The 13583-nt window shown below is 42.1% G+C and overlaps 1 protein-coding gene across 2 annotated transcripts in view; it reads right to left on the bottom strand.

Moving 5' to 3' along the window:
- LOC146670549 (zinc finger E-box-binding homeobox 2) overlaps positions 1 to 11128 on the bottom strand; it is a 28534-nt gene extending 17406 nt beyond the window's left edge. For both annotated transcript variants that reach the window (XM_085407530.1, XM_085407531.1), the window contains exon 1: positions 10833 to 11128. In XM_085407530.1, coding sequence (XP_085263656.1) covers positions 10833 to 10890 — 58 coding nt within the window. In that variant the 5' untranslated portion in view covers positions 10891 to 11128. The remainder of the gene's footprint in view (positions 1 to 10832) is intronic.
- Between the last annotated feature and the right edge of the window lie 2455 nt (positions 11129 to 13583).

Raw genomic sequence — 13583 nt, 5'->3', positions numbered from 1 at the left:
ACAATACACTTCTGAGGAACCCACCCCATTAAGTTCTGAAAGATCAGAACACAGCCCACAGTGGTATTCGCCACTGCAGAAACACACTGAACTGCTTCTATAGCTGACAAAAGGACTGATCAGCTTCACATTCAAAAGTGAAAAATAGTAGAAAAAGTATAATATCCAATAACATGTCTTAATCAAGCTTTGTAATAATACATTTTCTTCTGTTCAGACAGCCTGCTGATGAGACATACCTAACATACAAATGTGGCGCCATCCTCTGGCCTATGTTGGCATTACAAATCCCCCAAATGAGCGATTATGACACCAAACTATCAACTATCAAGTGACAAAATGTGACGTCATCATAGCAAAAAGAAAAAAAAAACGTGCCGCTCTGCTTTATTTTTTGGCCTTTCTCTAAATTGCACACGCCCGTGAACAAAATCGTCTCCCCCTCTGCCCTGACCGGCTTTCTTTTGTCACTTTTTCTGTCCTTGAAGCGCGCACACGTCAATAGATGCAGACAAAAAAGAAAAGCACGCGCTATTAAACTGGTCGTTCTGTGGTTACGCAGTTCTCATTAGTAAGATTTATGAATCATACTGCATATTAATTTACACACATGCGAATACTGGTTGCTTGCCACTTGATACGTGCCGTATGTGCGAGTGTGTGTGTGTGTGTGCTGTTGCGCAGAAGAGGCCTGAAAACCAACTCCTTAAAAAAGAAACTAATTAAAGTCACAGAGAAAAAATGCAAAGGCAGCAGAACCACACAAGAAAGTGTGTGCATGTCATTACTGACCTGGCCCACGTTTTAGAAAAAAGAGGCAAGAAGAGAGAGAGTGTAAAACCTCGACGAGTGAAATAATGTGCATAAAAAAAGACTCAACAAGGAAAACGTTTAAAAAGCAAACTTGGGGAGTTTAAGAGGATCTTTGATGTGTATCAGAAGAGGAAAGCAGCCTTGCGACTGGGACGACAGTAATTTTAAGTCAAAGCAGAAGGCTCGCTGACTGGCTGCCTTACTGGCTGCCTGGCTGACTGCCTGGCTGACTGACTGTGGTCTTTGATGGCGCTGGCTGTTTGAAGTGGTTTTCGGGGGATGGGAGCAGCGTGTGGTGTCAGTGGGACAGGGGAGGTACTCGGAGAGGGGGGGACATGATGGCGACCGTACAGCATTGGGGGAGCCCGGGTTGGGTGGAGCAGACGACAGGGAGAGAGGAGGATCAAATAAAGAAAAGAAATGGATAAAAACGGGAAAGTGAGATATGTGGTAACAGCGATACAGAAGAACCGAGGGGATGATAAAGAGCAGGAAGAAAGAACCAACGACTGAGGGGAATGAGGGACGACAGTAAAAGTTTAAAATCTGTGGATTGACAGTTAATGAATTCACAAAAGTAAAGCTTTCAAATCTCAGTCTCGTCCCAGGATGAGGCCTGGACACATTCGCACCTACCGATTACTTGTATCATTTAAGTGATGTTACCTCCCTCTGATAAGCTCCCAGGGTGCCTTATGACTTATTTCCCCTTGCATCCCTCCTGCAGTGCTGCACACATGCACTCTATAATCATAACTACGCTGCTTCCCTGAGGTACCAAAGTTCACTGTGCAACTAAAAAGGAAAAAGAAATTGATTTTGTACAACTTTAAAATATATATATATTTTTTTAACTCTTTGACTTTCCATTTTTCTTTTATGAGTAACCGGCCCTTATGATTAAAAACCTTCCCCGTTTTGGCAATTTTGCAACCTGTCACATACCACCAGAAATTCTGCAAAAAAAAAAAAAGGATGAGATAAGACTATCTAGTAGACTGTTACATGATGATAAATGAGAGATTGAACCAATACACGCTGCACTGCTTCCTTTCTAGCCCATAATACGTCCAGTGTATGCATCATGTTCTTTATCATACCTGAGCTTAAGCCTAGTTCGCATGATCTCATAGTGTATAATTCTAGCATGCATCTTTGCTCCATGTGAGGCAAGTTTGACCAGAGTGTTTTGGACTGACCACGTCCGAAAACATGGCGTTTAAAAAACATACGGCTTTGCAAGAACGGGCATCTCATTACTTTTCTAAGATTTCCAGTTGCGACCTTATCATGTTTACTCCTATGTATGCAAAATCACTTGACTGATAACATGAATTTTTGCTGTGCAGAGGAAATGCATTCACCATCTCTAAAGTGTCTGATGGAGAGGCTCAGGGTTTCTTCCACTTGCAAAAGAAACCCAAAGAGTGAGCTAAAGGGAGTGTGATTGATATCAGCGTTTCAAACACCGAAAGCCTCGACTGTTACAGGTGGGCATTCATTCCACAGGTGAGGAATGTTTACTCCCTACCAAGTGACTGTGTGTGTGTGTGTGTGTGTGTACACCAGAGAGATTGATGTGCAGGGCAGATATAGGTGGTACCAGGTGATCACAGGTACAGAGAGAGGGAGTTGAACTTTCCCATGCGTTCTTGTTGTCAGTCCTGGCTTGTTAGAAGGCCCTTTTGTGAAGAGGTACTGCAGTGTGGAACAAAAAATAAACAACAACAACTCACAGATTAACCGATGATAAAGTATTCCTTAGTTACAGCACTAGTCTGGGTATTTCAAACATGTGCAGTACTGTGCAAAAATCTTGAGCCACCCCTCATTTCTTACATTTTGCATCCAAGGAGCCACACAGAGCCACACACTGGGCTTTCTGAGGGTCTATCAGTGTTGTTTTACTCAGTTTCACTCAAGTCCTTGCACCTGACCATTTTCAGAGGAATGCTTTTTTAGGCCGCTAATGAATCATTCAAGCAAAACAAAGGTCACTAACTGAAGTGTTATGTTTACACATAACAGACAACTTAGCAAAGAGACAATTACAAATTGTATTTTTAGACACTTTGTTTTTAGTAACAAAAGCACGTAATTTGTTCTGATTTATTTAGCTGAATTGGCAAAAGAGGGCCAAAAGTAACACATTCTGAAAGAATAATATTTTTTCCACTAATGAGGTGATTCCCAGAGAGCCATTAGCTGAAAACTTTGCATATCTTGGCGTGGTGTGCAGTGTGTCCTAAAACACATTTTTCAGAAACTGGACAAGAAGAAAAGAAGAAGTGACAGTCCGGAAAAGAACAAAACAAGCAAAAAAAAACAAAACGTATGCATTAACTGTTCACTGAAGCCTCGTCAGAAGTGGACTAAGAGCATTCTTAAGAAAGGGAAACAGGGAGACAAGGCTGAGGTAGGCAAGAACTGGACTGATAGTCTGTGACAATAGGACAGAAGTACAACAGCGATTGTCTACGGTGGAGGCTCTGTCATGGTTCAGGTCTGGATTTCAGTCAGTGGTCAGAATCAGAATCAGAATACTTTATTAATCCCGAAGGAAATTAGGGTTACAGCAGGCAGCATGCTAATGGCGCATGCACACTTACAAAGGAACCTTCTGACCAACTTTACACAAACATCACATTGGGGAGACATGTCAGAAAGGTAGGCTGATAGGAAAAAAACAACGAAAATACATAACATGAGGTAAGAGGAGGAGAAAAAAACTCCACTCAGACTGAGCTCCTAGTGGGAGAACAGTTTGATAACAGAAAAAACACCTCAGCACAAAAAGCACATGACTATCAATACATGGTGTAGGGGATAGAGGTTATATTATAAATGATAAATGCAGAAATATTTAGTCAGATTTTGCTCCACCGTGCAATACCATGTGGAAAGCACTTGGCTGGCAAAAACATTTTTCAGCATTACAACAAACCCAAACACACTGACAATGCAGTAAAAGCATACCTGGATCGAAAACACACAATGCAACACTATCAGTTATGGACTGGCCTCCTCTGAGCCCGGAAACAGTTTGGTCCTGACAGAGATCAGAACAAAAAGGAAGAAACCTCCAAAGAAGAGCTTTGCATGTACTCCAAGATGCCCGGAGACCTTTTCCTGAAGACTACTTAAGCTTGTTAGGATTTTACAAACTATATATATATATATATATATATATATATATATATATATATATATATATATATATATATATATATATATATATATATATATATATATATACATATATGCAGCTGCAGTAATGCGGACGTTGCACCGGTCCGTCGTGGTGAAGAGGGAGCTGAGTGTAAAAGCGAAGCTCTCAATTTACCGGTCGATCTACGTCCCTACCCTCACCTATGGCCACGAGCTGTGGGTAGTGACCGAAAGAACGAGATCGCGGATACAAGCGGCAGAAATGAGCTTCCTCCGAAGGGTGGCTGGCCTCTCCCTTAGAGATAGGGTGAGAAGTTCGGCCATCCGGGAGGGGCTCAGCGTAGAGCAGCTGCTGCTCCACATCGAAAGGAGCCAGCTGAGGTGGTTCGGGCATCTGACAAGGATGCCCCCTGGGCGCCTCCTGGGTGAGGTGTTCCAGGCATGTCCCACCGGGAGGAGGCCCCGGGGCAGACCCAGGACACGCTGGAGAGATTATATCTCTCGGCTGGCCTGGGAACGCCTTGGTGTTCCCCCGGATAAGCTGGAGGAGGTGGCTGGGGAGAGGGAGGTCTGGGCCTCTTTGCTTAGGCTGCTGCCCCCGCGACCCGACCCCGGACAAAGCGGATGACGATGGATGGATGGATGGATATATATAGTATTTTGTTTATGTTTGCTTGCTAATGTTTCAATAAATTGCTGCACTTATTTTGCATTTTTCTAGCAAAAGATAAATAAATGTGTGGTGGTGCAAGACTAGTGCACAGTACTGTAGCATTTACACCACATAATAATGCAGCATTTTAAAGCTACATACACAGTTAAAAAAAAAAATAATTAAGCTGGATTTATGGTTTTTATTCATAGAGAAGAATTTTGGGAATTTAACCAATGCAGAGTTTATACAGATGGAGTAACAACAGATCGATAAAGAAGTGAAATTTTTTTAAAAGGAGAAAATAAAATGCTAAAAAAAAGCTCAGATGAGAGGCAAAGACAAGCTGCAGAGGAAAGTTTTCCTTGTTATTGATTTTGTTGTTTTGCACTTGGTTTTCCGTTGGCAGGAGCCAGGCTAAAAGATCAACAATGGCATGAACAAGCTCATCATATTTTTGACACTGCCCCCAGGTCATGGTAAACACAACTACAAAGTTCTGAGTAACACATAAGGAATACCAAAACAGCACTATGGTAAACCACAGCTCCTTTAATTCCTTTTACCAATCTTTATGTACTTTAGACTCTCTACTTGCAGTTCACATGCACCACGTGTTTAACCCTTGTATGGTGTTCGGGTCTGTGAGACCCGTGTTCAGTTTTTTTCAAAAGAAAAATTAAACAATTAATTATTTTTTCACGTGTAAATGTGTTGTGTCTTTCCACTCACTCCACTTGATTATAACTGATTTATTTATAACATTTTATATAAAAGAAAAACGAGAAGCACATTAATTCATAAATGTGATCTAACAAAGGTAAAGGGAAAAAATTAACCATGTTTGCTGTTCATATGTCTTGTAATTGGGATGAAGTAAACATCTGTTGAGTAATTTAACATAAAATTGTTTGATAGTGTTAATTTGGAAAGCCAAAACTCTAGCGGGTCCACCAGACCCATGAACACTGGCTGAGTAACAAAAATACGAACACCACACAAGGGTTAACCTATCTATTGCAATACTGTGGTAATGAAACAACATTTTTAGTCACCAGAAATGAGTTAAGCACTGACTAATATTCATCTTAAAGACATTAAAAACCTACCCCCCCCCCCCTCCTCCCCTGCAAAAAAAAGTAAACTCTGTCAAGAGCAGATGAAAAGCGATTAAAAAGAAGAAAAAAGTGTTAAACTGATGAATCCACAGACAGTGTTTTTTGGCAGGTGTTATGTGGCCTCGCCTTAGCGGTGATCAAGGCAGAGCCCACAAATACTGTCCATCTCTCGACCTCATATCAAACTATTCCTCATTCAATCTCCTGCCCTGCTTCCTTTATATACTGGCACGCTCTCAGCCAGCTGAGGGGGCCTTCCTGCCTGCCAGGCTGCTCTCATTTCTCTCCCTGTCTCTTTTTCTGACTCTCTTCTCTCTTTCTCTGCCACCCATCTGGCCCTTGTAATACATGACAGCTGAAGCAGGGTTTCCAAATTTAATTTGAGGTGTGATAAAAACAGCACATATCTATAAAGTGTATGCAGAGAGCCTGCCTATCTGGATAGTTTTAACCTCTTTTTTCTGTCAAACATGTGCAGCATATCAAACACACAAACGCAGGCTGCCTGCAGTAAAAGAAGATCCACAAATAGACTTGATGTTGAGGAGCAGTGCCAAAGCAATGTCAAAGAACATAATAATAAGACTGCAAATGTACTGAAGGTAATCGATTTGCAGCATCAGGGTATACAGTGTGTTAAACTTTCTCGAATCTCCAATGTGAAAATACAGTTGTTGTTAAATATGTGATAAGTACATGCCCAGTCACCTATATATATATACACACACAAACACACACAAACACACACACATGCATACACACCTCATATGCTTTGTGGCCAGCAGTGTTATCTTACAGTTGAAACGTGTGATCCACAGACATACACTCACTTCTCGAGTTTCCGTCTACCGAGGCCTCTTCATAACTACAACGGAGTTGCAATTTTTCTACAAAAGAATCAGAGTGGTGCAGTTTGAATGAAACCCTCATTACTGCAAGCATCTCCCAGCGATTCCAAATTAATTGCATACTTTTTGTTGCCATACCCTGAAAGGGACGCTTTTGTAACAGCTGAAAAAAATTGGAAGAAACCACGGCACTGCATTAATTAATCATTGCAGTGGCAATATTTTCCAAGTAATCGCTGCTGGAGAGGATCCCTGCTATGGCAGTCGTGCGGCATGAACGTACAGTAAGACATGAGACTGTTTTGGCGGCTTGGCTTTGTAGGAAACATCAGAATGAGCAATAATTGAATGAGCATGTTTAAAAATTCCAGAGGGACTCAATCAAGGGATTCCCCATTTCTGCCGTGTAGATCGGGTATCAAACACGCAGAGCAAGGACGGGAGAAATCTGTGACACTTGGAGCTGTGGGAACGTTTGAGAAACAAACAAGGAAACGCTTAGATTGTCCTTGATCCATCGCCCATCGTGACTCCTCTGTTTCTACCCTACACACCCCTCAAACCCTACATCTCATCTTTTATAACCGAAGAGCTGTTTTCACCGTCTCTGTCAACCCCATCATTTCCCCACCTCTGTCATCTTCCTCTCTTCTCGTCTTCTTCTGTCCCTCCCACCCGCTGGTTCTGACGCCTGAGCTGAGCCCCTTGAAGAGTCCTGGTAATAAACTGTGGTGCCTGAGCTCTTCATTGCTGTCTCGCTCTCCCCACCCCTCATCCCAGAGCGCCGATACATCTGCCATTAAAGTAGGCTTGGTCCAAAAGGCCCAGCCCCTCCGCTCTGTACAGTACAAGCACGTCAGCCTTTAACGTTCCAACGCTTCCCCCCACCCCCCCAGTCTCTCCTTTTTCTTTCTTTTTTTTTTGTTGCTCAAATCCTTTGTGTACAGTGTGCTATGCTCACTGTGGCAGCGGTGTGCCAGAAAAACCCACACAAACACACGTATGCGCACACATACACAGTCAAAGACACACAGCTGGGCCCCAGCTGCATACAAAGACTGGGGTTTGGAAATCAATGAAGGAGAAAGAAGAAAGGGGGGAAAGGAGTTTAAATATATTGGCACTTGAAAAAAAGGAGAAAATGAGAAAGGGAGAGAGAGAGAAAGCTTTCTCTTAAACAGGCACATCCACTCAACGACAGAGTGAGTTTTTTAATGAACCAACAAAACATAAAGTGCAAAGCAGCAGAACTAGATATGTTTGTGAGGGTGTGCACGGTCCTGAAAGCAAAGATTCAGTCTGATCACATGTGACAATGTTGTTCTGGCAAGAAATGGCTCAGGGGAAAGCCCAGATACAGTTAGAATAAATTATGCCAAACAAATGCAATAAGAGAAAATAAGATATGAGGAGTTGTTTCATTACGTCTGTTTTACAGAAACTGAAATAACTTCTCACAAATCCCTTTCACTACTCTTCTTCTTCGACAATTTCAGCATCTGTGTCACTGGCTGTGTACAGAGGCCTGATGTTGAGCTGATGGCTGTGTTCTCGGCTAATTAATTCTCACACTCTAACTGGTAGATCAGTAAATACAGGTTTAACTGTATAGGTTTCCAGTCTTGATCGCGGGACTGTTTCCAATCTGCCAGGAATGAAAAGTTGTAATTTCCTCACATTGCTCGATATTGCTGAACATTGACGGTTTTATTGGGGTAGACAGAGACATAATCAATGGGCGCCTTGGAGAGGGAAGAAAAGTTAGTGCTTTTTCTCTTTCTTCTGGTTTGGAAGAGATCCCCAGATCTCTGTCTTATGAGTCGGGTCTGCCAAATTCATTTGGTTTTATCAAGGACCTTTAACTCCCTCCTCGCACAGCCGCCTCCAGCCCAGCACATTCCAAATCCTGCTTTAATACACACATCTGCACTCTAACATGAGGATGCACATGCAGCAAGCATGTTGCACGCAAAAAACCCCTCTTTGCATGCACTGATGTGTTTGTGGCTTATACTTTGTGTAAGTACTCTGGTTGGTGCACTAAGCACTGATAATAATTACAAAAGAGAGCCTAAAAATAGATGTTTCACGGAAAACATCCATCAACATGAGTTAATGTGACTAAGCTTAATATCAATTCATAATCAGTTTCCTTTCAGTTCCTGTTCGTTTTTAACATGCCTTCATTTCTTCAGATCCTATTACTTAATAAATTTTACTGGAAACTGACAGCAGGTGATGCTTATCTCTTCTCTACGATCACTGCAAGAATTTAAAAAAAAAAAGAAAAAACTGGACAGTTTTTTTCTGGTGGCCTGATAAGTGACAGGTCCTTGTCAGTAAGTGTGCTTTTTAGCTGATAGCTTTCACGGTAGCGTGATGCTGTTGATCTGTGAAACAGAGTGAAGTCGGTCGACAAACTGCATCGTGACAGTCAAAGGTGAGAGTGTGTGTGTGTGTGCACATGCACACACGAGTACCCGTTAAAGCTGAGCGGTCAGAGAGGATCTCACCCTGGTGACGCTTTGCTAGAATTCACACCTTTATGAATAAAATGAGGAAGCACTTAAACCAAACTAATAAACGAGCAAACCAACTCCTTACACCAGCTAGCTTTGTCGCGCTTGCATGCCAGATCTGAGGCAAACAACAGCAGTGTATGGTTTGCGATGGCTCTTAAAAGAAACTCCATCCATGTGTTTGTGTGCGCCCTTGCCCTGGCCACTTTTTAATGACAAAATATGCTCTGAGATGACAAAAAAAGAGCCCAAACTAACCCAACTTAATTCTTTCTGTCCTGGGGATTCATTTCCATTTAGAGTAATGGCTTTCTCTGCAGTGAAGTGCCAGCAGCATATATACTCCATTATTATTAGCATAATTCAGAGGTTTTAGTCTAAGGTTTCCATTTGATATATTTAGAAAGGGGTTTCAAGTTAAATTTAGGGTTCGAGAAACATTCAGTGTTCAATGTTGTGGATAATTTTAGAGTCCGGGGTTAGGGAAGTAGGATTTGATTCCAACATATATTTTCAGTCCTTATTAGAAGGCTGGAAGAACAACTGTTATTTTAAATGTGTGCCTATCAGAACTCACAAACAGAAGCAAGGATACACACACCTGAAGAGCGACAAACAAACATGTGCTGCTTGCTGCATGCAGAGCAGCGTCTTAACAAACTTTCTAAATACAGCATGCAGTCTTGAAGTTCCTCTTAGAACAGTTTTGGGAAGTGCATGCAGAGAGACTGACAAGATCTGAAGCCTCAAGGTCAACTGACACTTTCAGCTAATTCTTGATAATCAAGATGGATAATCACAAAAGAATTAGAGAAAGATAAAAAATGTTAACTGTGCACCATAGCAGAGCTGAAGAGTTGTGCACAAGGAATTTCTGCTTTGAATCACATTTAGAAATTTTGTTTTTTAATGTACATATTTTTTAATGTGTACTTTTATTTTCTTTTTTTTTTTTAAATAAAACCCTTTTTAGTTGCAGGACACTAATTCAAAGCTTTTCCTTTTTCTCCAGATGCTGCACAGTCTATTTTTGACAACCAGCAGACAAAAGAATATCGAACTGCATAAAAGTTGCTGCAAACTAAAAAAAATCCAACAGTAAAAAATAAGGGAACTGAAACCTAGAAAGCTGCAGTGTCAGAGCAGGTTAACTTTCCGCGTGAAAAGCAACTAAACTGCGTGTCAGAGGTTGCGTACGAGCCAAGCGCACTGCACTACATAACAGGGGGACTGTAAGATGTAGTTTGACAACAAGGATTTCCTAGTAAGGAAAATAAATTAAATAGTCTATCCGACTTCATTACAGTTTATTGGGCTGTATATAGTTCTTTGTGCTTTTTCTTTTTATTTAGAAATGATTTTTTCTTTTTAAATCAGTAAAGAAAAGTCCAAAAGTTTTCCTTAAAAGCGAGCAGCCACAAGTTTTGAATTCCCAGGTAGAATAATCCCTGTGGTCCAGACCGAAACTGACGGTTCATCCCTGTGTATTAATCTGCAAGGCTTTCACAAGACATGTAAGGGAAAAAAAGCGTATGAAGCATGAAATTATAGTATACAGAACAGCACTAAACGGGGGCTAAAAGAAAGTGTAGTTTTCATCTGGAAATCACACAAGAAACGAGCGCAGTTCTCAGTGAGGGCTCCTGCCCGCTGCAGCAACACGCCAACATCATTACCAACTTTTTCAAAAAGTTTTCGTCTTCACGCCTCTTACCTCGGTTTCTCCTGGGGTTGGCTTGTTTCCTACGCTTTCCCCGACTTTCTTCTGTCATCTTTGGGCTTTGTTTATTTTCAGGAAAAAATAAAAAGTTGTCTGGGGAGCGGTGCGACTGCGTGTCCTGAGTGGCTGCCTTGAGAATGAATGGTGTAGAAGCATCGCCTTCGGTCACAGCGGGAGCCTCAGACCTTGATGGGACTCCCACGCGAGCGAAGGCGACGAGCCTTAAGGAGTGATGTCAGCGGCAGAGGCTGGCCCTGAGGTCAGTCTTGGCATCGTAAACATACACCTTCCCCAGTCCGAGTGCTCATACAGCCTGACAGTTACAAAAAACAAAAGACCCGACTCTGTTACACTTTGACAGCATATCTCGAATTTGCTCCCTTGCACCTCCTCTCTACCCCGAAAGCGACAAGGTCCTCGTTGCCTCCATCTATTGGGGAAAAATTAAAGCCATACTGGCCATACTGAAAATGTTCCTCCATGCATTATCTAAAGACAGCTGCTGAGATGAATGAAAATGTTATAAATTATTAATGCAGTTAAAGGTGAATTAGGCTGGGTTGTTTATGGGGCCAGTTATTATTAAGATTTTTTTTAAAACAATGGTGAGATTTGGTGATGGGATTAAGAGTGTTCTCTTCGTTGCAGGTGTAATTTTTTATAATTTAGCTGATCAGGAAAGGCTCTCCCTGTCTCTGCAGCGTGAGCTCCTTTCTCATGGAGCCACCACAGTAGGCGCAACGTCTCTACTTGAATCTGTAGGCTCTCTGCCTGGGACTAAATTATAGGCTCAGTCTGCAACATTTTTACACTAAATGCAGGTTAATGACAACAGGTATATATAACCCCTCTCCACCGCCCATCCCCCCTCCCCTTCCCCCTCCCCTCCGTGTTTTACGGCTTGGCTATTATTCAAGCCGCAGTCGCACCTGCGCCCGAGTATCCCGGAGTGGACCCCGTCCTGCGCCCTATTCAGCTTGGGATGGCTGTAGGAAGTGATGCATTGACAGTCTTTTGTGTTGCAACCTGCACCGTAATCTGTTTTGCAACTGAAAAAACATCCGAAATAAAACTCTAACGTAGCGTTCAGGACCCCTACCTTGGCTCTTTTTTTTTTTTTTGCCCCCTCCACCTTTGAGTGGCTTTGCCGCATAATAAGAGCGACCAGGTAGCTTTTCACGGCGCATAATGTGTCCCGCTGCAGGGAGTCCACGTGGGGCAAACAAACAGGGACCTGACAGAGTGACCCAGATTAAGTTAGGCTAAAGATGGAGAAGTAAAGGGAGATTATACACACTGACTTTTTTTTAACGAGAAGGCAACCCAACAGCAAACGGAGTAGCCAACCAGAATGAGCAGACTTTAAGAATCAGAATAAGCCTTAAGGGATATATTTGAAATATATAGGCATTTTTATAGTACTCAAATTACTTCCATCTTGTTACTTTTTCCAACACTACATGAGCTCAACTTTACATTTAAAACAAGACCTATACCCCATCCCAAAATACATTCCCCTTTCATTCCTTTGCCATCATGACATGAGGAGGTTTTTTTTTTCTTTAATGGATTCTGGAAGAGAAGGCATCCTGAAGGTGGGGAGGGAGCACAGGGCAGAAGAAAGAGAAGGACACAAGGGTCATCATGGCTCTTTGTGGTAGGATGGATGGAGGAGAGGGTGGAGAGGAGGTGGATGAGGAGGGGCAATAAACTTTGGCACAGATGAGGGTCACAGGGGTGCAGAGGTGCCTCAGAGGTCCTGGGAGCTGCTTTCTTTCTTTTTTTGTAAATTTTAAATACCTCCACATCCACGTCGATGCGATGGATAGGTGGATTTTTCCAAGCAAAACGTGAAGTGATTTCACTCAGGTTATAAATTTTGGTTGAAGGTCACGTGCTGCCTGAGCTAAAGCATCTATTCAACAAACAAAAAAAGATGCGCTATATTACACTTATTTTCATAAACTGACTACACCCAGGTGGAGCAACACTGTGGTGGTATAGTTTGAGTTTTGTCCTGTCATGCTTAAACAACACCGCTCTCTCTCTCTCTCTCTCTCTCTCTCTCTCTCTCTCACACACACACACACACACACACACACACACACACACACACACACACACACACATGAAGGAAGCAGTCCTACTGGGGTTTTGTCCCAATCTGTGGTCTGTGGGTTCAAAGCTTCTTGCATGGGGAGGAGAGCCCTTACACAGCATATTAAGCAGGAGTTAATTATATGCCAGTCTAAGTGACAAAGGGAAAGAAAAGCCTTCTTCTGAATGGCAAGACAAGAAAAGAGAAAAGTCATTATGCTGCCCACTTCTTTGCATTTGAAAAACTCTGTTCTTATTTTGGTATTTCCATTCGCCACAGAAAAATGGTGACCACATTACAGACGAGCAACAACACTATCTTGATATTACTGCCATCTGACTTATTACATTAGATTTTTTTCTTTTTTGACACGCACTTGCTCTGGTTTGGTGAAAGGAGACGTGTTTTGCCTCGCAAAGCCTTTGGTCTGAAAGAAGAAAGAGGATAATGCCCATTTTGAGCATATCAGAGCAGGTCAGTGCGCTTTAGATTTGGTCATTTTGTCAAGCAAGATTACAGTGTAACCACTAAAGCTTTGCAGTAAATCCTTTAAAATGAGCACCATTCAAGTCTTTTAGAAGGCATTATCTTTAAAAGGGTGAAATTTTACTACTTTTTATAGAGCCCATCTCTGTCAGTTGCATCTA

Source organism: Rhamphochromis longiceps, linkage group LG5 (genome assembly GCF_057381845.1).
Source record: "Rhamphochromis longiceps isolate RC_006_pf linkage group LG5, R_longiceps_female_GT1.1, whole genome shotgun sequence".
Classification (NCBI taxonomy): domain Eukaryota; kingdom Metazoa; phylum Chordata; class Actinopteri; order Cichliformes; family Cichlidae; genus Rhamphochromis; species Rhamphochromis longiceps.
Note: the sequence above shows the minus strand (reverse complement) of the source record. Positions and strands in the feature narration are given on the sequence as shown.